The sequence below is a fragment of the Loxodonta africana genome, unplaced genomic scaffold, assembly GCF_030014295.1.
Source record: "Loxodonta africana isolate mLoxAfr1 unplaced genomic scaffold, mLoxAfr1.hap2 scaffold_599, whole genome shotgun sequence".
Lineage (NCBI taxonomy): Eukaryota > Metazoa > Chordata > Mammalia > Proboscidea > Elephantidae > Loxodonta > Loxodonta africana.
Window position 1 is genome coordinate 12,999 of NW_026975326.1, and position 26,897 is coordinate 39,895.

Genomic DNA, 26,897 nt, shown 5'->3' on the forward strand with positions numbered 1-26,897 from the left:
TAATCAGGCTGTTATGATCCATAGCATTTTCATTGGCTGATTTAAGGAAATATATTGCCAGGCCTTTCTTCTTACTCCATCTTAGTCTGGAAGCTCCCCTGACATATGATCAGCATCATAACAACAGACAAGCCTCAGATGACAGACAATTGGTGTCTGTGCTTAATGTGCTCTGGTCAGGAATCGAACCCAGGTCTCTTGCATACCCATTGCCATCAAGTTGATTCTGACTCATAGCAACCTTATAGGAGAGAGTAGAACTGCCCCATAAGATTTTCAAGGAGCAACTGGTGGATTTGAACTGCTGATCTTTTGGTTAGTAACCAAGTTCTTAACCACTAACCACCAGAATTCTACCACTGACCCACCACTGTCCCCTCCACTAATCCTTTAGCTCTAGGTTAAGGCAGGAGTGAGCTGGACACCTCAGAAAATTCCATTTCTGTATTTGGTGAGAAAAAACCGGACATGAATTTCAAAAATTTTGAAAAGTGAAAAACCATTTGTCTTCAACGTGTTACTGTAAGCTATACAATATTTTGATAGCATATTATTTTTGCTAATTATTTAAATCTTAATAATCAAACTAAAGTAACTTTAATACACATGCAGTTCCCAAGTTGGCATAAGAGGACTCAAATGCTATGAACGAGATCCCTGTACTATATCTGAAGTTAGGTAATTTCCAAAGTTATATCTAGGAGAAAGGAAAAATGGAAATTATAGAAGGAAAAAAGGGCAAGACAATTAGAGCTCTTGCCCCACTGGACGCTTCTTTTACAAATTCTTTTAGCTTGCCTTCTGTAATACCACATTGTTTTGGTTTTCTTTTCTCTCCATCTCTGACTCTCCTACTCCCAATCTCTTGCTGCATTCTCACTTTGTATACACTCTCCACTACGGAGTATTTCGTATGCCAGAGGATACGGTGGAAACTTACCAAAACCCCACACCAAACCCACTGCCGTTGAGTCAATTCTGATGACTCATAGCAACCCTATAGGACAGAGTAGAACTGCCCCATAGGGTTTCCTTGGCTGTAATCTTTACAGAAGCAAATTGCCACATCTTTCTCCTGTGAAGTAGCTGGTCAATTTGAACCACTGACCTTTCGGTTGGCAGCCAAGCGCTTAACCACTGTGCCACCAGGTTTTGTTTTGCTTTTACTCTTCTATTTAGTATAGTTTTAAAAACCTGTATTTGCATATTAGATTAAGTATAGTTTTAAAAACCTATATTTGCATATTAGGGGAAGAAGGACACAATGAGAAAATTAATTGTCATAGCCCCAAAAAGCATTTTTTGTTTTGTTTTGTTTTGTTTTTCAACTAGTTTAAAGGCAAAACCAAACCCATTGCCTTCGAGTTGATTCAGACTCCTAGTGACCCTATAAGACAGAGTAGAGCTGCCCCATGGGGTTTCCCAGGCTGTAATCCCTTTGGAAGCAGATTGCCACAACTTTCTGGTGGGTCTGAACCACTGACCTTTTGGTTAGCAGCTGAGTGCTTTAACCAGTGTGCCACTAGGGCTCCTACACTAGTACAACCTGTTGCCACTGAGTCGATTCCGACTTATAGCAAACTGAAAGTACAAAGTAGAACTGCCTCATAGGATTTCCAAGGCTGTAATCTTTACAGAAGTAGACTGCCACATCTTTCTCCTGTGAAGTGGCTGGTGGGTTCAAACCACTGACCTTTTGGTTAGCAGCTGAATGCTTTAACCACTGTGCCACCAGGGCTCCGTGCCACTAGTATAGCTCCTTTTCATTGTGTATTACCCAGTTTATTGCTATCCAAATATAACACTTGGTGTTGGTGGTGGCCTTGGGGATGTTGGACAATGTCAGGCTGCCCATGTCCTTTTCTCCAAACACTATTGATTGGTAACTGCATCCAACTTCCACCCTGGAGCAGTACTAACTTGCTTAAAACGCTCTTTGGAATCCTCAGTACAAAATCATATGCATTCCCTTTTACAGCAACACAACCAGCTGCTGTGACAGAAAAGTTCTCTGCTTTTTTTAACTCCTGCATCCCAAACATGGGCTGCAAAGTCAAAGAGGGTTGGTAGCATTATAGAATTGTTAAAGCGATTCTTTTAACTACTCTCATTATTTCAAATAAAATCACAATTAAAAATACACAGAAGCAAAATCTATGAACTCTTATTGCAGTTTTCATTTCTTTTTATCAGATTTTCTAAATTATTTCATTGTCTGTGAAAGCTAGGAATTACATTCAGAAGCAAAGGAAAAAGGTAACTTACACTTTTTAGATTCCTTGGAGCCCTGGTGGTGCAGTGGTTAACAGCTATGGCTGCTAACCAAAAGGTCGGCAATTCAAATCCACCAGCTGCTTCTTGGAAACACTATGAAGCAGTTCTACTCTGTCCTATAGGGCCACGATGAGTCAGAATCAACTCCATGGCAATGGGTTTGGTCTGGTCTGGTTTTATGTATCAGATGTTTTTGTAATGCTTTCCTTAAATATTTCATAAAAATTTTTAATAATAACCCTGAGATGTCCATAAATATTTCCATAGCTCATATGATGAAACTAAGCCTCACAAAATTTAAGATAAATAAATACTCAAGTTTAGCAGCTTGAACTGTGCTTTTTCTGCTACTGAGTGAGTTGTCCATGTTCTAGCACAAGGTACCTGGGAGAATTGCAGTATTGTGTCATTTACTTAGCAACCTCAAGGGACACTGAAGCTTCCTTAACAATTGGGAGAGAGAGCTTCCAGTTTTTGTCACATTCAAAAAACCATTTTTCAAAAGTTATTAAAATCAATACGTACCCTTCAAGGTCAAAATGATAAAGCTGGAAATTATTTTGAGTAATGCCTTTTTCAGAGAAAAGCTACCTTTTTTTTTTTTTTTAAAGGCAGCACAAAATTCTTTGGTGATCAACAGGTTTACACTATTTGAAAGAGTGTTCAAGATGCATTAGAGTGGTTCAAGTTAGGGGATTATTAAAGATTTCCTGAGGTACCTTCTTGAACACAAAAGGGAGACAAGTGGGAAAGTCTGTCTTTCCAGCTAGTTCTAGAGTAACACACCTGGCCTGAAGACTTGATGTCCTTGTTACCCTAAGGGGGAAAATATTTCAAGCATTTTGCAAACAAGAACTCAACTTGTGAAGCCAGAGTACTGAGAACAAGTGTTCAAACATATAGAGGAGGCAGGAGTATTTAAAGTATTTTCTCCTTTCAACCCAAGCTAGAAACTTTATTAATTGGAAGTGAACATTCCAATCCACCTTTCTAAGCGCTGCACACTTCCAATTAATTATTGGTTAAAAAAAAAAAAAAAAAACTCCCAAACAACAGTATCTACAAAAGTAAAATGAACAAGTTGACTTTGAGTCAAATTGGCTACGATAAAAACTTCATACAGCTACTTAAATGAAGTATCATGTTTTTATTCTAATATAAAACTTCTGTGAGATTACATATAAAATTGTACAAAATTAGGTCACTGAAATGAAGACAGGCTGATCTTGAGAACAGCGTCTTGACGCTTTGATTGGGTCCTACGAAGAATGTGAGCATTTTCCTAGAAGCTAGTCCTCATACAAGAAGCTGGCAGATGCCACCAGTCAGAGAGTACCGCCTGACCCTCTCTTGAGCTCACGCGTGTCTTGCCCTAGAAAAGAATTCTCACTAGAGAGAGGGCAGGACTATTTATCTCACTGTTTAAAATCCCATGGTGAGGTAAAGATATTACTATAGTTTCCATTTAATGGATAAGTAATTGAGGCGAGAAATTAGCAAGTGTTAGATCCTTCCTACTCTGCTCCTGCAAGCCCATAGGCTCATACAACTGGACCAGAGAAGTGAGATCTCCAAAACTAAGGTAATGAGGTAATGACTGGCCCCAATGCAGGCCTTGTTCCCTCTCCCAGGCTATAGCACGGATTCTCGAGACTCAGTGGGTTTCTACCTGCCTTCATTCCTCCTTTGCAGTGAAATCTTAGATTGTTTACTCTGTCTGTGACTGTTTTTTTTTTTTTCCATCTGTAAAATCAGATGATACTATGGAGCCCTGGTGGCACAGTGGTGTGCTACATCTGCTAACCAAAATATTGGCAGTTTGAATCCACCAGCCACTCCTTGGAAACCCTATGGACCAGTTCTACTCTGTCCTATAGGGTTGCTATGAGTCAAAATTGACTCGATGGCAACCAGTTTGATTGCTTTTTTGATAGGGTTGTGGTGATGGTTAAAATAATTAATTCATGTACACCATGTAAAACAGTACTTGGCACATAGTTATTCATTTTTTTAATTGTTATTGGCATTATTATCATTCCTGTAACTGCTAAGCACCAACGTGCTGCCACTGTATCTTCCTTCAACACATCTTTTCCGATGCCACTTGTCTACTCAAAAATAGTCAATGACTAGTTATTTCTCAACTTTTAACTCTTCTTCCTGAATGTTGAAACGCACATAAACATGGTCCTACCTTTTGTATGCCTTCCCAGCCAGAATCTGCTCTCCCAGTCAGTCTTGTCCCCAAAATCAAAATGTTCCTTCATTCATATGTAATGTTGTCTCTTACTCCTTAAACCTATTCAACCTCACTCTTCATTCATTCAATGAACAACGTGGATTCCACTGTCAGCAAGAAGCTTTCCCTGATTCTTGCAGCCTTCGTGAATTACTGTTACGCTTAAATTAGTATGATAGACCAGGCTTAGTTAGGTGATCATATTTTAGATCTGCATCTAAAGCCTATAGCAGTAGCTAATACTGATGATCAAAATTTGGAGGCTAAGTATCAGAAAACATTGCTCTAAAAAATAAACATCCTGAAATGTCACAACTCAAGAATTTCATAATATCCACTAGGGGCTGTGTTTTCTCAGAAAGAAAAGAGACTATCTTCAAATGTGTCTGAAATGTATTAAATATTTTATCTACCAAATTAGAGATCTGAAAACCTAATTTTGAGCATTTGAGTTTATTTATAATAATTGCACTTGTTCAAGACATTTGTTGATAGTTGCATGCACTTCTGTGCATCAGGAATGTACTTATTTCTCAATCACTCATTAACGTGGTATCTGATTGGAATGATATCATGTCGAATGCAAAATTAAATATGTGAGACTCCTAAATTTTGCTGACTTAAATTTTTCCTTTTTTTCCCCCCCTTAGAAAATGCGTGCACGATTCTGGAACCAAATCGAACCAAATATACTTTGAAAAATTTGAAAGCTTATAGCAACTATTCTGTATCAGTACTTGCCTACACCTTTGGAAAAGTGCAACGCAATGGAACTGCCAGTCCATGTACACTTCAAACAGAAATAATAAGTAAGTTATATGCTCCAATACTTCGTTCTAGGAATGAAAAAGAGCAAAGTATGAACTTTTTAGGCTATAGTATATCTATGTTTATGCTTTACTTGGGAAATAAATTGACCTGTGGAAGTCCTGGTGATGTAGTGGTTAAGAGCTACAGCTGCTAACCAAAAGTTGGTAGTTCGAATCCACCAGGTGCTCCTTGGAAACCCTACAGGGCAGTCCTACTCTGTCCTATAGGGTCACTATGAGTTGAACTTTGACTTGATGGCAACGGGTTTGGTTTTTTGGGGGGCATTTGTTAATATTTAAGGTTTGTCTTAATTTAAAATAAAAGAATTTAAAAATTGTTAGTTCACCTAGGTTTTCAGTATTCTTCAGATGAAGTCACACAATTGTAAGAACAAAGCACGATGGCAAATGAACTGGTACAATTTGTAGGCTTTCAGGCAATTGAGTACCTAACCAGCTTAGATAAAAATACACTGTCTGTTGTTTTCTTTGCTATCTAAAAATATTAACTGCAAGCGGACACCTAATAATCTCTTACAAGTATTACTAGTCTCTGCTCACCTGACAAAACACCTCATGAAACATATTATTAGCATTTTCTTCTTATTCCTTTGAACTATTTACTATTTTATTTTATGTCACATCTTCCATTTGAGGTTTCCTTTCAACAGCATTTGGCTCTTGCCACCTGTATCATGTCTCCCTCAATTCTGACTCACTGTGACCCCACACGTTACAGAGTAGACATGACCTCCGTACAATTTTCTTGGCTGTAATCTTTACGGAAGCACGTCTTTATAAGACTTTCTTCTGTGGTGCCATTGGATGTGTTTGAATCACCAACTTTTGGCTAGCAGTCAAGCACGAACCATTTACACCAACCAGAGGCCCACCCCTAGCTTCTAGGCCTGAAGTTAAGTCTGGCTCTGAGGTAGCTCTGAGACTCATTAATGACAGGAAAGTGGCATCTAGAGTCCTTGGGTAGTGCAAACAGTTAAAGCTCTCATTGTGTTCTGCTGCTAACCAAAAGGTTGGAGGTTTGAGTCCACCCAGAGGCACCTTGGAAGGCCTAACACTCTGCTTCCAAAAAATCAGCCATTGAAAATGGTATGCAGCACAGTTTTACTGTCACACACTGTGTTGCCATGAGTCAGAGTTGATTCCATACCAACTTGTAATTGGTAAGGTGGCATCTATAGCTCCAGAGAACCTGAAGCTCACCAGGCTGAATTAGAAAACTTGTCCTATTCAGGGATGGATGTAAAAATCCTTAATGTCAGCTAGGTTTCGGTTTAAGAAGTCCAGGTTCCAGAGCTCTATACTTCTGCTATTTTCCTAAATTTCTGCGTTATCACAGACAGGCAAGATAATGTGTTGCTGTGCCTGAAGAATTCAGACAGTTGCCTACCAGGGTGATATAAGTGGAGAAAAGTCGGCTTTAGGAATGGACGCTAGATTTTATGGTAGCCTTTGGTTTTTTATTGTGTTTAACTCTTACAACCTGTGATTTCAAAGAAGGTATGGAGATATCCTAAGGGAAGTTAGAAATAATCCTGTTAAAATCTATACTGGATGTGAAAACAGGTAAAGAAAAATAAGGTGCAATATCATCTCCACAGACTTTCTGATTCAACCAAGTGCTTACTTTTAAATATTGCTGAAAGCATTTTTTTTTATTAACTTTTATTGAGCTTCAAGTGAACGTTTACAAATCAAGTCAGTCTGTCACATATAAGTTTACATACATCTTACTCCGTACTCCCACTTGCTCCCCCACTAATGAGTCAGCCCTTCCAGTCTCTCCTTTCGTGACAATTTCTCCAGCTTCCAACTCTCTCTATCCTCCCATCCTCCCTCCACACAGGAGATGCCAACACAATCTCAAGTGTCCACCTGATATAATTAGCTCACTCTTCATCAGCATCTCTCTCCCACCCACTGTCCAGTTCCTTTCATGTCTGATGAGTTGTCTTCGGGATGGTTCCTGTCCTGTGCCAACAGAAGGTCTGGGGACCATGGCCGCCAGGATTCCTCTAGTCTCAGTCAGACCATTAAGTGTGGTCTTTTTATGAGAATTTGGGGTCTGCATCCCACTGATCTCCTGCTCCCTCAGGGGTTCTCTGTTGTGCTCCCTGTCAGGGCAGTCATCAATTGTGGCCGGGCACCAACTGGTTCTTCTGGTCTCAGGATGAGGTAGGTCTCTAGTTCATGTGGCCCTTTCTGTCTCTTGGGCTCTTAGTTGTCATGTGACCTTGGTGTTCTTCATTCTCCTTTGCTCCAGGTGGGTTGAGACCAATGGATGCATCTTAGATGGCCGCTTGTTAGCATTTAAGACCCCAGACGCCACATTTCAAAGCGGGATGCAGAATGTTTTCATAATAGAATTATTTTGCCAATTGACTTAGAAGTCCCCAAACCCCCGCCCTTGCTCCGCTGACCTTTGAAGCATTCATTTTATCCCGGAAACTTCTTTGCTTTTGGTCCGGTCCAATTGAGCTGACCTTCCATGTATTGAGTGTTGTCTCTCCCTTCACCTAAAGCAGTTCTTATCTACTAATTAATCAATAAAAAACCCTCTCCCTCCCTCCCTCCCTCCCTCCCCGCCTCGTAACCACAAAAGGATGTGTTCTTCACAGTTTTTACTATTTCTCAAGATCTTATAATAGTGGTCTTATACAATATTTGTCCTTTTGCCTCTGACTAATTTTGCTCAGCATAATGCCTTCCAGGTTCCTCCATGTTATGAAATATTTCACAGATTCGTCACTGTTCTTTATCAATGCGTAGTATTCCATTGTGTGAATATAGCACAATTTATTTACCCATTCATCCGTTGATGGACACCTTGGTTGCTTCCAGCTTTTTGCTATTGTAAACAGAGCTGCAATAAACACGGGTGTGCATATATCTGTTTGTGTGAAGGCTCTTGTTTCTCTAGGGTATATTCCGAGGAGTGGGATTTCTGGGTTGAATGGTAGTTCAATTTCTAACTGTTTAAGATAACGCCAGATAGATTTCCAAAGTGGTTGTACCATTTTACGTTCCCACCAGCAGTGTATAAGAGTTCCAATCTCTCCACAGCCTCTCCAACATTTATTGCTTTGTGTTTTTTGGATTAATGCCAGCCTTGTTGGAGTGAGATGGAATCTCATCGTAGTTTTAATTTGCATTTCTCTAATGGCTAATGATCGAGAGCATTTTCTCATGTATCTGTTAGCTGCCTGAATATCTTCTTTAGTGAAGTGTGTGTTCATATCCTTTGCCCACTTCTTGATTGGGTTGTTTGTCTTTTTGTGGTTGAGTTTTGACAGAATCATGTAGATTTTAGAGATCAGGCGCTGGTCCGAGATGTCGTAGCTGAAAATTCTTTCCCAGTCTGTAGGTGGTCTTTTTACTCTTTTGGTGAAGTCTTTAGATGAGCATAGGTGTTTCATTTTTAGGAGCTCCCAGTTATCGGGTTTCTCTTCGTCATTTTTGGTAATGTTTTGTATTCTGTTTATGCCTTCTTTAGGGCTCCTAGAGTTGTCCCTATTTTTTTTTTCCATGATCTTTATCGTTTTAGTCTTTATGTTTAGGTCTTTAATCCACTTGGAGTTAGTTCTTGTGCATGGTGTGAGGTATGGGTCCTGTTTCATTTTTTTGCAAATGGATATCCAGTTATGCCAGCACCATTTGTTAAAAAGACTATCTTTTCCCCAATTAACTGGCACTGGTCCTTTGTCAAATATCAGCTGCTCATATGTGGATGGATTTATATCTGGGTTCTCAATTCTGTTCCATTGGTCTATGTGCCTGTTGTTGTACCACTACCAGGTTGTTTTGACTACTGTGTCTGTATAATAGCTTCTGAAATCAGGTAGAGTGAGGCCTCCCACTTTCTTCTTCTTTTTCAGTAATGCTTTGCTTATCCGAGGCTTCTTTCCCTTCCATATGAAATTGGTGATTTGTTTCTCTATCACCTTAAGAAATGACATTGGAATTTGGATCGGAAGTGCATTGTATGTATAGATGGCTTTTGGTAGAATAGACATTTTTACTATGTTAAGTCTTGCTATCCATGAGCAAGGTATGTTTTTCCACTTAAGTATGTCCTTTATAATTTCTTGCAGTAGAGCTTTGTAGTTTTCCTTGTATAGGTCTTTTACATCCTTGGTAAGATTTATTCCTAAGTATTTTATCTTCTTGGGGGCTACTGTGAATGGTATTGATTTGGTTATTTCCTCTTCGGTGTTCTTTTTGTTGATGTAGAGGAATCCAAGTGATTTTTGTATGTTTATTTTATAACCTGAGACTCTGCCAAACTCTTCTATTAGTTTCAGTAGTTTTCTGGAGGATTCCTTAGGGTTTTCTGTGTATAAGATCATGTCATCTGCAAATAGAGATAATTTTACGTCCTCCTTGCCAATCCGGATGCCTTTTATTTCTTTGTCTAGCCTAATTGCCCGGGCTAGGACTTCTAGCATGATGTTGAATAAGAGCAGTGATAAAGGGCATCCTTGTCTGGTTCCCGTTCTCAAGGGAAATGCTTTCAGGTTCTCTCCATTTAGAGTGATATTGGCTGTTGGCTTTGCATAGATGCCCTTTATTATGTTGAGGAATTTTCCTTCAATTCCTATTTTGGTGAGAGTTTTTATCATAAATGGGTGTTGGACTTTGTCAAATGCCTTTTCTGCATCAATTGATAAGATCATGTGGTTTTTGTCTTTTGTTTTATTTATGTGATGGATTACATTAATGGTTTTTCTGATATTAAACCAGCCTTGCATACCTGGTATAAATCCCACTTGATTGTGGTGAATTATTTTTTTGATATGTTGTTGTATTGTATTGGCTAGAATTTTGTTGAGGATTTTTGCATCTATGTTCATGAGGGATATAGGTCTGTAATTTTCTGTTTTTGTAATGTCTTTACCTGGTTTTGGTATCAGGGAGATGGTGGCTTCATAAAATGAGTTGGGTAGTATTCTGTCATTTTCTATGCTTTGAAATACCTTCAGTAGTAGTGGTGTTAACTCTTCTCTGAAAGTTTGGTAGAACTCTGCAGTGAAGCCGTCCGGGCCAGGGCTTTTTTTTATTGGGAGTTTTTGGATTACCGTTTCAATCTCTTTTTTTGTTGTGGGTCTATTTAGTTGTTCTACTTCTGAATGTGTTAGTTTAGGTAGGTAGTGTTTTTCCAGGAATTCATCCATTTCTTCTAGGTTTTCAAATTTGTTAGAGTACAATTTTTCATAATAATCTGAAATGATTCTTTTAATTTCAGTTGGTTCTATTGTGATGTGGTCCTTCTCGTTTCTTATTCGGGTTATTTGTTTCCTTTCATGTATTTCTTTAGTCAGCCTAGCCAATGGTTTATCAATTTTGTTAATTTTTTCAAAGAACCAGCTTTTGGCTTTGTTAATTCTTTCAATTGTTTTTCTGTTCTCTAATTCATTTAGTTCAGCTCTAATTTTTATTATTTGTTTTCTTCTGGTGCCTGATGGATTCTTTTGTTGCTCACTTTCTATTTGTTCAAGTTGTAGGGACAGTTCTCTGATTTTGGCTCTTTCTTCTTTTTGTATGTGTGCATTTATCGATATAAATTGGCCTCTGAGCACTGCTTTTGCTGTGTCCCAGAGGTTTTGATAGGAAGTATTTTCATTCTCGTTGCATTCTATGAATTTCCTTATTCCCTCCTTGATGTCTTCTATAACCCAGTCTTTTTTCAGGAGGGTATTGTTCAGTTTCCAAGTATTTGATTTCTTTTCCCTAGTTTTTCTGTTATTGATTTCTAGTTTTATTGCCTTGTGGTCTGAGAAGATGCTTTGTGATATTTCGATGTTTTGGATTCTGCAAAGGTTTGTTTTATGACCTAATATGTGGTCTATTCTAGAGAATGTTCCATGTGCGCTAGAAAAAAAAGTATACTTTGCAGCAGTTGGGTGGAGAGTTCTGTATAAGTCAATGAGGTCAAGTTGGTTGATTGTTGTAATTAGGTCTTCCGTGTCTCTATTGAGCTTCTTACTGGATGTCCTGTCCTTCTCCGAAAGTGGTGTGTCGAAGTCTCCTACTATAATTGTGGAGGTGTCTATCTCACTTTTCAATTCTGTTAAAATTTGATTTATGTATCTTGCAGCCCTGTCATTGGGTGCATAAATATTTAATATGGTTATGTCTTCCTGATCAATTGTCCCTTTTATCATTATATAGTGTCCTTCTTTATCCTTTGTGGTGGATTTAAGTCTAAAGTCTATTTTGTCAGAAATTAATATTGCTACTCCTTTTTTGCTTATTGTTTGCTTGATATATTTTTTTCCATCCTTTGAGTTTTAGTTTGTTTGTGTCTCTAAGTCTAAGGTGTGTCTCTTGTAGGCAGCATATAGACAGATCGTGTTTCTTTATCTAGTCCGAGACTCTCTGTCTCTTAATTGGTGCATTTAGTCCATTTACATTCAGCGTAATTATAGATAAATAAGTGTTTAGTGTTGTCATTTTGGTGCCTTTTTATGTGTGTTGTTGGCAATTTCATTTTTCCACATACTTTTTTGTGCTGAGACGTTTTTCTTATTAAATTGTGAGATCCTCATTTTCGTAGTGTTTGACTTTATGTTTGTTGAGTCATTAAGTTTTTCTTGGCTTTTATCTTGGGTTATGGAGTTGTCATACCTCTTTGTGGTTACCTTATTATTTACCCCTATTTTTCTAAGTAAAAACCTAATTTGTATTGTTCTATATCGCCTTGTATCCCTCTCCATATGGCAGTTCTATGCCTCCTGTATTTAGTCCCTCTTTTTGATTATTGTGATTTTTTTACATATTGACTTCCGTGATTCTGTTATGAGTTTTTTTTTTTTTTAATAAATCTTAATTTGTTTTTGTGATTTCCCTATTTGAGTTGATATCAGGATGTTCTGTTTTGTGACCTTCTGTTGTGCTGGTATCTGATATTATTGGTTTTCTGACCAAACAATACCCTTTAGTATTTCTTGTAGCTTTGGTTTGGTTTCTGAAAATTCTCTAAACTTGTGTTTATCTGTAAATATCTTAATTTCACCTTCATATTTCAGAGAGAGTTTTGCTGGATATATGATCCTTGGCTGGCAGTTTTTCTCCTTCAGTGCTCTGTATATGTCGTCCCATTCCCTTCTTGCCTGCATGGTTTCTGCTGAGTAGTCTGAACTTATTCTTATTGATTCTTCCTTGAAGGAAACCTTTCTTTTCTCCCTGGCTGCTTTTAAAAGTTTCTGTTTATCTTTGGTTTTGGCGAGTTTGATGATAATATGTCTTGGTGTTTTTCTTTTTGGATCAATCTTAAATGGGGTTCGATGAGCATCTTGGATAGATATCCTTTCGTCTTTCATGATGTCAGGGAAGTTTTGTGTCAGGAGTTCTTCAACTATTTTCTCTGTGTTTTCTGTCCTCCCTCCCTGTTCTGGGACTCCAATCACATGCAAGTTATCCTTCTTGATAGACTCCCACATGATTCTTAGGGTTTCTTCATTTTTTTTAATTCTTTTATCTGATTTTTTTTCAGCTCTGTTGGTGTTGATTCCCTGGTCCTCCAGATGTCCCAGTCTGCATTCTAATTGCTCGAGTCTGCTCCTCTGACTTCCTATTGCATTGTCTAATTCTGTAATTTTATTGTTAACCTTTTGGATTTCTACATGCTGTCTCTCTATGGATTCTTGCAACTTATTATTTTTTCCAGAATGTTCTTGAATAATCTTTTTGAGTTCTTCAACAGTTTTATCAGTGTGTTCCTTGGCTTTTTCTGCAGTTTGCCTTATTTCGTTTGTGATGTCTTGAAGCATTCTGTAAATTAGTTTTTTATATTCTGTATCTGATAATTCCAGGATTGTATCTTCATTTGGGAAAGATTTTGATTCTTTTGTTTGGGGGGTTGTAGAAGCTGTCATGGTCTGCTTCTTTATGTGGTTTGATATGGACTGCTGTCTCCGAGCCATCACTGGGAAACTAGTTTTTCCAGAAAATCCACTGACTGGGACGCTGGCTGCAGTCTCCGAAAACAATCGCTGCTTCCCCGTATTTGTTCGTTTTCCATCTCTAAATCTGTGTTTGTTGTTCAGGGTTCGTAGATTGTTATGTACTTGATCGATTCACTTGTTTTTCCTAGTCTTTGTTGCAAGAGGGATCCGAGGTAGCATCTCCCTAGTCCACCATCTTGGCCCCGCCTCCTGAAAGCATTTTTAATGTTGGATTTTGAAGTTAACATGGAGCTGTGTAAAAAGTCAGATGGAGAATCTTGCAGGCATTTGGGAGGGCAATTGTAAAGGGTCACTGGCAGGAAAGGCATTTGGCATGTTCTAGAAGTGTGAGAGGGATCTTAGGTTTCATTTCAAGGTCTTTTCCTCTGAAATATCTTTCCATTCTCTTTCAAAGACCCCATTCCTTTGGGATTATGTGTTTAGGATTCAGTTTCTTAATATATGTCACACCCATTAGATTGTAAGCTGCATGAGGATAAGGGTACCTACCACTATATATTTAGAACATAGCACAGTGCCTGGTACACAGTAGGTACTTGATGATTGTGAGCCAAAGAGTGAGCGGGTGAAAAGTAGGACTACATCTACCTCCCAGAGAGACATAGATAGCTGGCTTTTTTTTTTTCTTAAATCTCCTTCTTGTTACAATATGATTCCTATTTAAGAGTTGGTGGATGGTACAAATGGGTTAACAAGCTTGGCTGCTAACTGAAAGGTTGAAGGTTCAAGTTTACTCAGAGGCACCTCAGGAGAAAGGCCTGGGTATCTATTTCTGAAATATCAGCCGTTGAAAACCTTACAGAGCACAGTTCTACTCTGACGCATATGGGATCACCATGAGTCAAAATGGACTCAAAGGCAACTGGTTTTTTGGTTACCACTTCAGCCAGACTTCTAGTCTACACTCATTGTCTCTAACCTTGACCTCGCTTTCACTATATACACACTGCAGTTCACTCTATATCAGCCACTGAAGACTGCCCTCATCGGGACAATCAGTGATCTTTTAATTGCTAAGCACAACAAATACTTCTTAGTGCTCAGTTTACATGACCTCTCTGCTACATTCATAGTGCAAATAACTCGTTAGAATAACTCGCTACCCTCACGGTTTCACTTACACACTCTCTTCTACCTACCTGGTGTGGCTTCTCAGTCTCTTTTACGGGCTTTTCATCTACCCTTAGAGGTTTCCCAGCAATCATCCTTTCCCTTCCTTTCTCTTCTCTCCTCTCCCCTTCCACTCCCCTCCTCTTCCCTTTGATTCATTTCCCTTTTCTTTCTGTTCCTTTCCTTTTCTTTCTCTTCCATTCTGTTCCCTTCTGCCCTCTTTTACTCTTTTCTAATTTATACACTTCCCTTGGAAGATCACATAAACTCTCATCACTTCAACTACAATCTATATGCCATTACTTAACTGAATGAATAGGTGATTTGGTTTCAAATGTTTTCTTATAGCTTTTTTATCCATGCACTACCATAACTTCGTCCTCCATGACCCCATAACTTAAAGTATTTTATACTATACTCACATTGTTGAGTAAATAAAACACACATTTTGTAAATGAGTGAAATAACAAATTTTTCTTCATTTTGATAGAGCCAGGTAAGGTGAAGGGCCTGACTGTTAGCCTGAAATCAGATAACAGTATGATGGTGAGTTGTGAGGAGCCGGATGACCCTAATGGCCCCAAGAAACGTTACAATTTGACAAGAAAAGGTGGAGATAAAGTATTTACAGATCAACGTGATGACTGCTCATTCTTCATGGATAATCTCCAATATTCAACAGAATATGTGTTTGAGGTAAGATTATGTTTTCTGTAACCACTACAATACTGACATGCATTATAATAATTACACTTTTATAATATAATGTTCAAAAGAGTGTCATAGGAGCTTGAGAACTTCTGATACCTACTGTAATCATGCTTTACGTCTTAAAAGTTTTGACTCCAAACTTTTCATCCCTACGAAAAACAGTGGTTTAAAGAAAATTTTTTATTGGAATATATTAGATTTTCAATATAATTTTGTTATAGCTATATTATTGTTCCTGTGGCAAGGAGCACAACACTTTATGCTCATCAGATTATTACTTTGCCAAGTATTTTCTTTACTTTTGTTTTTTATTCTTAATAACATGAATTTTTCATTTGCAAAATCTTTCGAGGTACTTTGATGTTAGAAAAAACACTACATAGCAATTTTAAAAATACCCATAATTTCACTGTCTACTGATCATATTTTGGTTATATGATTCCATAATGTAATTCACATTCGCACACACATACCTATCAAATATATTATCAGCATTCTGAATACTCAACTTTATTTTTCATCTATCACTATATCATGAACGTCTTTCCATGTTAAATATTCTGCTACTACTTAATTTTTAAAGTGTTACTCTTTAAAGTGTTAAAAAGCAAAGATATCACTTTGAGGACTAAGGTGTGCCTGAGCCAAGCTGTGGTATTTTCCATCGCCTCAAATGCACATGAAAGCTGGACAATGACTAAGGAGAACAAAGAAGAGTTGACGCACTTTGACTATGGTGTTGGTGAAGAATGTTGAGTATTCCACGGACTGCCAGGAGGAAAAACAAATCTGCCTTGGAAGAAGTACAGCCAGAATGCTCCTTAGAAGTAAGATGGCAAGGCTTTGCCTCATGTGCTTTGGACATGTAATCAGGAGGGGCCAGTCCCTGGAGAAGGACACCATACTCGCTAAAGTAGAGGGTCAAGGAAAAAGAGGAAGACTCTTAACAAGATGGATTGGCACAGTGGCTCCAATAATGGGCTCAAACATAGTAAGGATTGTGAGGATGGTTCAGGACCTCTCAGTGTTTTGTTCTGTTGTACATAGGGTCAATATGAGTTGTAACTGACTCGGTGGCACCTAACAACAACAAGACTTAATTTTTTCGAGCTTGCATAGGATTCTGTCATATGACTTTACCATGTATTAACTATATTTATGTTGGTTTCTGTTATAAACAACATTCATTAAACACACTTCTACATTTGTAAGTCTTTAATAATTTCCATTTGATAAATTCCTGGGAATGAAATTCTTGGGTCAAAAGGAACTTACGTATGTTTTAAGATTTTTTGATTCATATTAATATTTTTTCTATAAAGGTAAGCAAATTACCATTCCCGTAACAGACTATAAAATGGCTACTTGAGAGTTTTACCAACATGAGTCAGAATCAACTCAATGGCAATGAGTTTGGTTTGGTTTTAGGTGAAATATGGTATCTTTTTGTTTTAATGGTGTATCTTTACTCATTGTTGAGGGTAAATATAGTTACTTTTTGGTCTTGTGATAATATCTTCTTTATTTCCTTGGTCTAATTTTCATCTGGGAAGTTCTTTGGAAATTGATAATTGTCATAATGTATAACTGTCATATGTGTTGTATACTTTGCTTTCAGTTTATAATTTGCTTTTTAATTTTCTTCATAGTACTTAGGAATCAGACACAATTTTTATTGGTCAAACATCGCTTTTATTCCTCTCTTAATGGGAACTCCCCTCATGTTTTACTGTTAAATATGATGTTGGCAATTGGCTTCTGATCAGTTTTGATTAAGGAAATGTCTTTCTATTTACAGACTTTTTAAATTTTTTTAATCAGAAAACTAATTTAGATTTTATATATATAAAAAAAAGGCAGTATATTAGATGATGACATGCTTGTACAGGCAGTCCCCAGGCTATGAACATCCGACTTAGTGATGAACCAACACCCATTAAGCCTATTATATTAAAAACTAGAGGTACATACAATAGTTCATAATCACAAATGGGCGCTACTTTGGAATGCACATAAAAACATTATTATTATTACTGTATTATTACGTTAAAGATGTCTTAGAGTATCTAGGAGTATTTCTTTAATTTTTTACAGGTAAAAAAGTACACTACATACTATATACTAAGATAAACATTTGACTGACATTAGATAGGAACCATACCTAACTGTTCTGACTTGAGTGCAAATTCAACTTAAAGACAGGATTGGGAATGGAACTCATTATTAATCCAGGGACTGTCTGTAATTACATGGTTTGATTTGTTTACATGGTGAGTTATAATGATAGGTTTTCTAATGCTAAGCCAGTCACTTTCCTAAAATAAACCCTGCTCTGTCATTGTTTATTAGTCTTTAAAACATTATTAAACAGTATAATATTTTACTAATATTTCATGAATATGTATCCATAAGTGAGATCATTCCATAAGTGGGTGGGGTAGTGTTTGCATATATATGCAGGTGTCCATTATTCTTGTTACATTTGGTTATGAAGTTTGTGCTAACCTGATAGGACCCGCTGGAGATATTTTTTTTCTCTATTTGTAATGTTAAATAATATAGGAATTATCCATGCCCCCCAAAATGTGTTTTGATGCCTTTAAATTGAAATAACAAAAACAGAAATCCTGGTGGTGTAGTGGTTAACTGCTATGGCTGCTATTTGATGCCTTTAGCACAAAGGAATTATTTGGGAACCATTTACATAATTTTTCCCCAAATTATTGGTCTTTTCAGGTATTTTTACCCGTTCTGAGTGAGTTTGGGCATTTATGTTGTTCTGAAGAATAGCCCATGTAAAAGAAGTATTATGTTATTGCCATGTCATCTCTCTCTACTTCCCCACTGCCCACGTGGTTCCAGGCGCACTGACTCCTTTTCGGTTTCTCAAATATCTTCAGGTTTTTCTCTCTTTAGCCACTTTACTGCGTGCTCTTCTTTCTTCCTATAATTCTCTTCTTCCACTCTTCAAGTTACCCTGAAAAAAATATAGGTGGATACCATATTAAAATACAATACCTTAAAATTCAAATTAGAAGATATTCTGTTATCCATTGTCTTCCCTGACTTTTCAAGACTGTCTTTTATTTAATTTATTACACTTACAATAATTTGTTTTATATTTCTTCCTATCTTCACTTCTATATTTATAGCTTTATGAGGAAGCAGTTTTTTTTTTCTTTTTTCCATACTATTCAGTATTGTGATCCCTAGTTAACAAATTACAAATTCTTTTTTTATGATTACTTTCTTACTTTTCCTTCTCCTGAGTTTATTTTGATATTTTTCTGGTAGCTTTGGATTGAAAGATTTTTTGTTTTATTTTTTTCCTCCATTGCTTTTCCTTTTTTTTTTTTCCCAGCTAAAAGCCAAGACAAGCTAAAAACAAACAAAACTCAAAAAACTTAAAGCTATGAATTGGCTTCTGGTAAAATTTTCCCTGTGTTCCATGATATTGTTTATCACTAATTTCTCAGTGCCTGCACATAAAAAAAAAAAAAAAAAATTATATATTTATTTTTTAATAAATGGTTCTTTCAAGCAGGATTCTTTTTATTGGTAATTTCTAAAAAAAAAATTGGAAGTTTATATATATATTATTTTCAAAAGTGTTTTTACATTCTCATAATTGAATTTTTTATTGCCATTAGTTATCCATTTATAAAAAAAAATTGGCTTTTACAATTTCTGCCTTTCACATTCATAGTGTATTTTTTTACAGCCCAAAGTATGATGTTTGTGCATAGTCTTTGAGTACTGGGGAAGTTATATATTTTCCATAGGAGAAAAGCTTATATGTATGTCAGTTTTATTTTTCATGTTTATCATAAATCTCTTTCAATTATATTGTTCAGATCTATTTTATTCTTTAATTTGTTTTCTGCCAAAGACTGCCATTGCTCTTTTTGCCTTTTTCAGTTTCCTTGTACATATAAATTATTTTTGCTTTATATATTTGCATTAAATATTATGAGACACAGATGTTTGTGCTAGTTATATCTATACTGGAGCCCTGGTGGTACAGTCATTAGACGTTCAGTTGCTAACCAGCTGGTCAGCAGTTCGAATTCACCAGCTGCTCCTTAGAAACCCTATGGGATGGTTCTACTCTATCCTATAGGTTACCCTGTATCACTTTAAGGAATCAATCATTATCCTTTTAATTCCTTGTGAGCTAAATATTATGTTGATATAACTATTCCGATTCTTATTTTGTAATGTGTCCATTCAAAAGGTATACCTTTGCCTTTGAAAAAAAATTCGGTACATTTTATCTATAGCACTTATAAACAGCATATGGTTGAATTTTCTTTTTAAATCAAATGCGAAGCTACTTGTCTATTAATTGGGAATTTTAACTTCCAATTATGAACAATTCTTCTGTATTGGATTTTATTTATTCTTGCTGATTATCATTATTATTATTATTGATAAAAGGATTAAAATTTCTTTATATCTCATGCAGTGTCAAAATACTTTTTAAAAAATATCTGACAACAAACTATTGATATAACCTTGAAATTTCAACTTTAAATTAGAGCAAACCAATTTAATATTTAATAAATTTTAAATAAAAATAAATAGCATTGAATGATGACTAATGTATGTTTTACATTATGATATATAAATTTACCTTAGAAAACTAATTTATTTTCTTTTTATTGCTGAAATTTAGGTCAGTTTTTACAATGGGAAATTTTATGGACTCGCAGATAGTAGGACTAAATCAACATCTTGTAAGTCACCACTGAGCTATTTATTTTATTATCTCTATAGTAACAGAGTAATTATCTCTATAGTATCTCTATAGAAACCCTGGTGGTGTAGTGGTTAAGTGCTACAGCTGCTAACCAAAAGGCTGGCAGTTTGAAGGTACTAGGTGCTCCTTGGGAACTCTATGGGGTGGTTCTACTCTGTCCTGTAGGGTCACTATGAGTTGGAATTGACTCAACAGCAATGGGTATGGGTATAGTAACATATCTTAGCACTTACACCACTGTATTATTTCATATTGAAACTCATATTTCATTTTAAAATATTTAAATAATAAGCTTTCAATGAACATAGTATTATAAATTGTTCTGTAAAAAATAGGTGAACATTATGTTAAAATACAATATCTGCAATTCAGATAGTTGTTGTTGTTAGGTGCGACCCTGTGTGACAGAACAGAACTGCCCTATAGGGTTTTCTTAACTGTAACCCTTATGGAAGCAAATCTCCAGGTCTTTCTACCTGTGGAGCCATGGAGTGGGTGGGTATGAACTACCAGCCTTTAGGTCAGCAGACAAGCGCTTAACCATTTGCCCCAGTAGGGCTCCTAAATTTAGATGAGTAAATGATTTTTCATTTATTAAAGGATTGTTGACCTATAGAATAATACGCAAAAGGACTTACTGCACAGATGATTAAATTACGACTTTTTGGTGGCATTTCCTTCATGTTGGCAACTTTGTTTTGTGTAATATTCTGCAATTATTACCTATTTTATCTTATCTTGTCCTTCAACCATATACTTTGTAGAAGTGGATGTTAGGTACAGATATTTTTTTGATTTACCTAATTGAAGTTTATTTAAATATTTCATAACAGCAACAATATGGCTGTTCAGTTTTTTATGATTAACAACTTAAAAATAATTTCAATCAAAGTAAAGGTGCACACAGAAAAAATCCAGTAACTTAAAATTTCGTTATTTTAATGAAAATAACAGCTGTGTCACAACACTCCCCACTAATTGTTCAGCTCGTGGAAGCAACCATTTCTAACCATTTCTATTTTCAGTTCTCTTCAGAGCTTCCTATATATGTAGACAACACTTGTATGGTGCTCTTTCCAGAGTTATTAACATTGCCTGTGGATATGAGCCTACACAGAAAGAACACTTGGTACTCTGCTTTAAGCTTTCTCTGTTTGTTTACTCTGTAGGCAAAATTAAGTCATTTAAACTGCTGTGTGCTCTATCATCAACCATAGGCTATTTCTGTTACTGTCGTTGCTACTCTTCAGTCCTTCTTTCCTACACACATAGGCACATAGACAATCACTGAAGCTTTATTTTCCAAAGTCAAGAGGAAGATACAAAAACAGCTTACTTTCCGAACTGCTAAGTTCTGTGAAGTTTTAGCCCTTTTGGTTAAGATTTGTAACATAATAGCTCTAGTATTAAATGCCATACAAATTTAGCCGTGCATCTGTGATTCTATTTCCATATTAGACTTTTCTTTTGTATCTCTTCACAATAAAAATGTTTTTTTTTTATTATGTAAATCATTTTTAGCTGTATCATCCACTCTTGGGGTCTTAAACTCAAGTAGGCATTTCAAATTCACACACCTTAAAAGGATACAGAGAATCAGGCAGAAGAACACAGCAGTTCAGGGACTTCTCTCTGACCCTTCCAGAGGTGAATCTGATGAGAGACCACATTTGTGGTACAGGTGCCAACCAGGCTTAGAAGCTCCATATCCCAAATAAGAACCAGTTTCTGAAGTCCTGGTGATCTATTTCCAAAAAAATCAGCTTTTGAAGACCCTATAAAGCACAGTTCTACTTTAACACACATGGGATCACCATGAGTTAGAGTTGACTTGATAGTAACTGGTTTTTTTTTTTCCTCTACTAATATTTCCATGGGAATAGATTTCAGAGGTGTCAACAGGGCTGTGCCCAGTTACCAGAGGGTGGTACCTCAGGGAGACCTGCAGCTATGGCTTCCCAACAGCTTGATCTGGTTTTTCCATAAACCTCTCTGTTCAGATGCAGTTTAACAACCAGGGATTCTTTTATCTCCAGCCCAATGCCTCTTCTGTAGATTTATGATTTAACAGCTAAAGGTTTGCATATCCCGTTTTCAACCTGGCATTTCCATTTAGATGTCTGATAATTATTTCAAACTCTCAAATCCAGAAAGGAACTCTTTCTCCCCTGAAGCCTGTTCTACCTACAGCCTTCCTGATTCCAGTTAATTACAACTCTGTTTAACTATTTCCCCCCACTTCAAAGTTACTACCCTGGTCTGAACCACTGTAACCTCTTGCCTGGATTATGGCATTCTCATTAAGTAGTCATACGAACCCTTGTAACACGTAAGTCAAAATTTATTACTCTACTCAAAACCCTATAAAGGCTACCTATTTCATGCAAAGTAAAAAAACAAAATATCCTTAAAATTGCTTAAAAGGCCCAAATAATCTGACCCTCTCACCCTTACTTCCTGCAACACTGGCTCTTAGGTCACATCTGCTGTTCTCCCCCTCATGCACTGGGTTCCAGCCTCACTGGCATTTTTGCTATTTCTTGGGCATGGCAGACATGCTCCTGCCTTTGAGTTCTTGCCCTGAGTATGCCCTCTGCCTAGAACACAAAATCCTAAATATTTGCTGGGCTAACTCCCTTTCCTTCTCAATGAGCCCCCCTAACATATCTGACAATGTACCTGATGTTGGGATATGGTACCTCCCACACTCCCAAATGCCCTTATCCTGCTTTTCCATTTTAATCTTTGCAGCCCTTGTCTTCTAAGCTGCTTTATTATTTGCTTATTTATTATATTTATTCTTTGTTGTCTGACTTCCTCAGTAGAAGATGATTTCTATGAGGACAGGGACCTTTGTCTGTTTGGTTCTTTGAAGTATCCTGAACACCTAGAACAGTGCTTGGTATACAGTAAGACTTAAAAAAAAAAAATTTTTTTAGCAGTGTATAGTTGGTACTTACTGTGTTTCAGGCATTGTGCCTAGTGTTTATTGTAAATCAACTCATTTAGCTTCATTTTAGGAATGAGGAAATTGAGACATAAAGATAGCAAGGGTTCTGGCCAGAGTCCCAACTAGGAAGGGGTAGAGCTAGCAAATGGCTCTGGGGTCAAGGGCCCTTAAGTGACTGCATTATTTTCCTGCACTTTCACTGTATATGAAAAGCTGAACATATTATTCATTATAAGGTATATTTCCAACACACTCTCTCCTCTGCCCTTTCCTTCAGGAAAGGGTATGATTTCACTTTCAATCTTAGGGAAAATTTAAGTCAGGGTAAGTCTCATCCTAAGTATAGAATGAAATATTTTTATCTCTTGGTTAATTAATTTTACCATCAATGAGCAGGTAAGAGGGTCTATCTTTGTGGACCAGAGGCCTTTTCTGATTCCCTGAGGAAAAGACCCACTTCCGCATATAAAGCTTAACTCTATGGGCTTCTCTTTGAGTCTTATAATAAGTAGATTACCTGTTTGATAATTTCAAAATGGAGTGATTGAAAGAAAGATATTAAATCTAAATGGTGTTATTTCATAAGGGGACATTATTTAATGGAAGGGAAGAAAACCGCTCTTCTATATCCTAATTAAAAAAAAAATTACTTTCTTTAAATATAAAATGTTTTTATTGGTCCTACATAGTTTATGTAAAATTTACAAAATCAGGAATTTATTGTATTTGTTCTTACCCTCAAACCTCAAATAAGTGAAAATATTAGAATGCAAATACTTTAAATGCGATTATTCAAAGAATTCAGAAAATATTTGCCATCATAAGCTCTTTTAATGTGTTTTTTTTTTCATTTTCTAGATAATTCTAAAGCTCTGATTATATTTCTGGTATTCCTGATTATTGTGACATCAATAGCCCTGCTATTTGTTCTCTACAAAATCTATGACCTGCATAAGAAAAGATCCAGGTAAGAGTTGCTTTCCAAATATAAAAACGGTAATACCAATGCAAGCACGTATTCATGGGGCAGGGATGGAACAAGTTAAGTGAAAAATATGAATTCAGACAGCACAGTGTGAAGTTCAGGTCACAAGTGAACTTTTGATCAAAGACTTAGTATGGATTTTATTCCCCCACTGCTCTCGAGTCGATTCCGACTCATAGCACCCCTATAGGACAGAGTAGAACTGCCCCATGGAATTTCCAAGGGGCACCTGGCAGATTTGAACTGCTGACCTCTTGGTTAGCACCCATAGCACTTAACCACTACACCACCAGGGTTTCCATGGGTTTTATTGGTTTGTGTTAAATCTTAATATTTTCTACAACCATGAATAATGTTATGGACTTCTTTTAATAATGACCAGTGAAAAGAGGGTGTGCCTGTTCCTTCAGTACGAAATGGGTTAGGTGGCTCTAGGAATGAGAAAAGGCAGAAGAAAGGGTTGGAGGGGTAGTATATATGGGGAAGCATATGTATTTCTTTGGCCAAGAACAGCCACGTTTTACGAAAAACAGGAGGTTTAAAATAGCTTACCTGAGTTTCACAGGTTGGTTATTTCCTCCTTTGCTCCCCTCTCCTTTCCCCTACCTCCTTGTCTCCTCTCGTTTTATCCTCCCTGTTTCCCTTCCCTCCTTCCTTTAACCCATTCATTAATGGAGAAATAAATCAATTCAATGCCAACCGAATTCTAGGTTTCTTAAAATATAGCAACTTGTGTTTTTTTGTTTCCACAGCAATTTGGATGAACAACAGGAACTTGTTGAAAGGGGTAAGTATGCAAATTTTTTTACTGATCAATAGTCATGCCCCTACATTTGCATCCATACAGTTTAAAAGAGAATTCAGTGCTTTGGATCTAACCCAGACTTTCTCTGTTGATGAAACTTAAATTCGTTTATTCAATCATCAAGCATCTATGAAGTGCTCAGTGTATGCCAAATATTGTGCCAGGTACTGAGAATACCATAGTGACAGACTCTGCCCTGAAAGGGTTTAGAATCTAATAGAGCAAAACAGAAGTACTGACAAATATTACCAAAACCAAACCAAACCCATTGCCATCAAGTCGATTCCAACTTATAGCAACCCTATAAGACAGAGTAGAACTTTCCCATAGACTTTCCAAGAAGCCCCTGATGGATCTGAACTGCCGACCTTTTCTGATTAGCACTTAACCACTATGCCACCAGCGTTTCCACAAATATTACAGTAATGCGATAAATGCCATAGCTATTGAATGTGTGTGGTTCTACAGAAAGATGCCCAAGCCGTCGAGTTGATTCTAACTCATTGCGACCCTGTAGGAAAGAGCAGAACTGCCCCATAAGATTTCCGAGGAGTGGCTGGTGGATTCAAACTACCAACCTTTTAGTTAGCAGCTGTAACTCTAAACCACTGAGCCACCAGGGCTCCTATTGAAAGATAGAAGGTAGAAAACTGCCTATAGGGAGCAGAAAGATCTGAGTCTTCTAGGATTGTGGGGAAAGGTTAGACTAAAAAATGAGGGAGAGGGAAGAGAGCACAGAAAGTCACAGAGATGAGAAGGTGGTAAATCTCCTCAAGTCCCTGCAAGCTTGGGTGGCCGCTCCCACTAAAAAGGCACATTTATGAGCACAACCAAGGACAGCAATTGGACTTATGAGAGGAAAGAAATTCCTTTACTTTTTAAAACTTTTATACAATTTCTTTTTAAAAATACGATTTTTATTTCATAAAGAAGACTAGAGTTAAAGAAACCACAATCAGTTTACAATAAAGGAAATAATTTGTTTTCTCATGCTCAGGAGAGGAAAATTTTCAGAACTCCTCCATCTTGTTTTAACTTGTCCTTGAAGGGCATCCCCTGGCAATACCAGGTACCACGTCTGTGTGCAGAAGCTTTAGGGCTAGCTCTTTGGGGCTTCTTTGATATACTTTATTTTCCTTTGCAGATTACTGCCTGACGTTCTTTTACACATTTATTCATTTGTTTCTTGACTAATCTCCCCTAACTAGAATGTAAGCTCTGTGATGGGAGGGATGTTTTCTTTTGTCATTCACTGTCTTATCTCCAGAACCTCTGCGATTATGTGGAACTCAATAATTATCAATGAATAAATAAATGAATGAGATAAAGAGTCTTGACTGGTTTTGATAGAGTGAGTTAAGAATGAAAAGCAGTAGGGCTATGGGTACCTGAGCAGAGAAGGTGGATCCATTTAAAAGAGTCAAGACTGACTGGACAGCATCAAAGAAATACTTTAGCTCAAGGGTAATCTGATTGTCCCTCGGAATGAATTCAATTTTACCCCGACTTCATTAGAATTTATCCCAATGCCCAAACCCAAAGCAAGATAAATGGAGAAAAAATTAAGGCTGTGAAGGATTTCATTTTACTTCGATCAACAATCAGCACTCATGGAAGAAGCAGTGGAGAAATCAGAAGACGCATTGCATTGGGCAAATCGGATGCAAAAGATCACTTTCAAGTGTCAAAAAGCAAAGATGTCACTTTGAGAGCTAAAGTGTGTCTGACCCAAGCCATGGTGTTTTCAATTGCCTCATATGCATGCGAAAGCTGGACAATGAATAAGGAAGAGCGAAGAAGAATTGATGCCTTTGAACTGTGGTGTTGGTGAAGAATATTGAATATACCATGGACTGCCAAAAGAATGAACAAATCTGTCTTGGAAGAAGTGCAACCAGAATGCTCCTTAGAAGCAAGGATGGGTCCTGTGTTCAGAATAAATACTAGGGATTCTCAACAACCTGAAGAAGAAATTGCAGATGGCAAGTTTGATAATTGTGATTGGAAAAGCAATTTCCACTGGCAGTAAGACATATGTACAAACTTCATGGAGAGCCACTTTCTTCATCTGATAAATAGAGGGAATTAACAAGAGCACTGAATACAAATACTATCAGCATCAGGTGGAAGAGTAGGAAAAATGTACTTTTTACATGTGTGACAGCTCAATTTTCTTATTTATCTAAAACTGTTGCTTTTCAGATCCACATACAGTTACAGCTCACTCTTCAATAAGTTATTTTACTCTTCAGGAGACATTTTGGATACTCAGA

General features: G+C 37.0%; 1 protein-coding gene across 1 annotated transcript in view; it reads left to right on the plus strand.

The window, feature by feature from the left end:
• Positions 1-26,897, plus strand: part of LOC135229894 (receptor-type tyrosine-protein phosphatase C-like) — a gene marked incomplete at its 5' end in the record, with an annotated part of 74,022 nt that overhangs the window by 12,993 nt on the left and 34,132 nt on the right. The window contains 5 exons of the mRNA XM_064279107.1: positions 5,164-5,322; positions 14,905-15,110; positions 19,801-19,861; positions 23,693-23,801; positions 24,572-24,606. Of these exons, the coding sequence (XP_064135177.1) occupies positions 5,164-5,322; positions 14,905-15,110; positions 19,801-19,861; positions 23,693-23,801; positions 24,572-24,606 (570 nt within the window). The remainder of the gene's footprint in view (positions 1-5,163; positions 5,323-14,904; positions 15,111-19,800; positions 19,862-23,692; positions 23,802-24,571; positions 24,607-26,897) is intronic.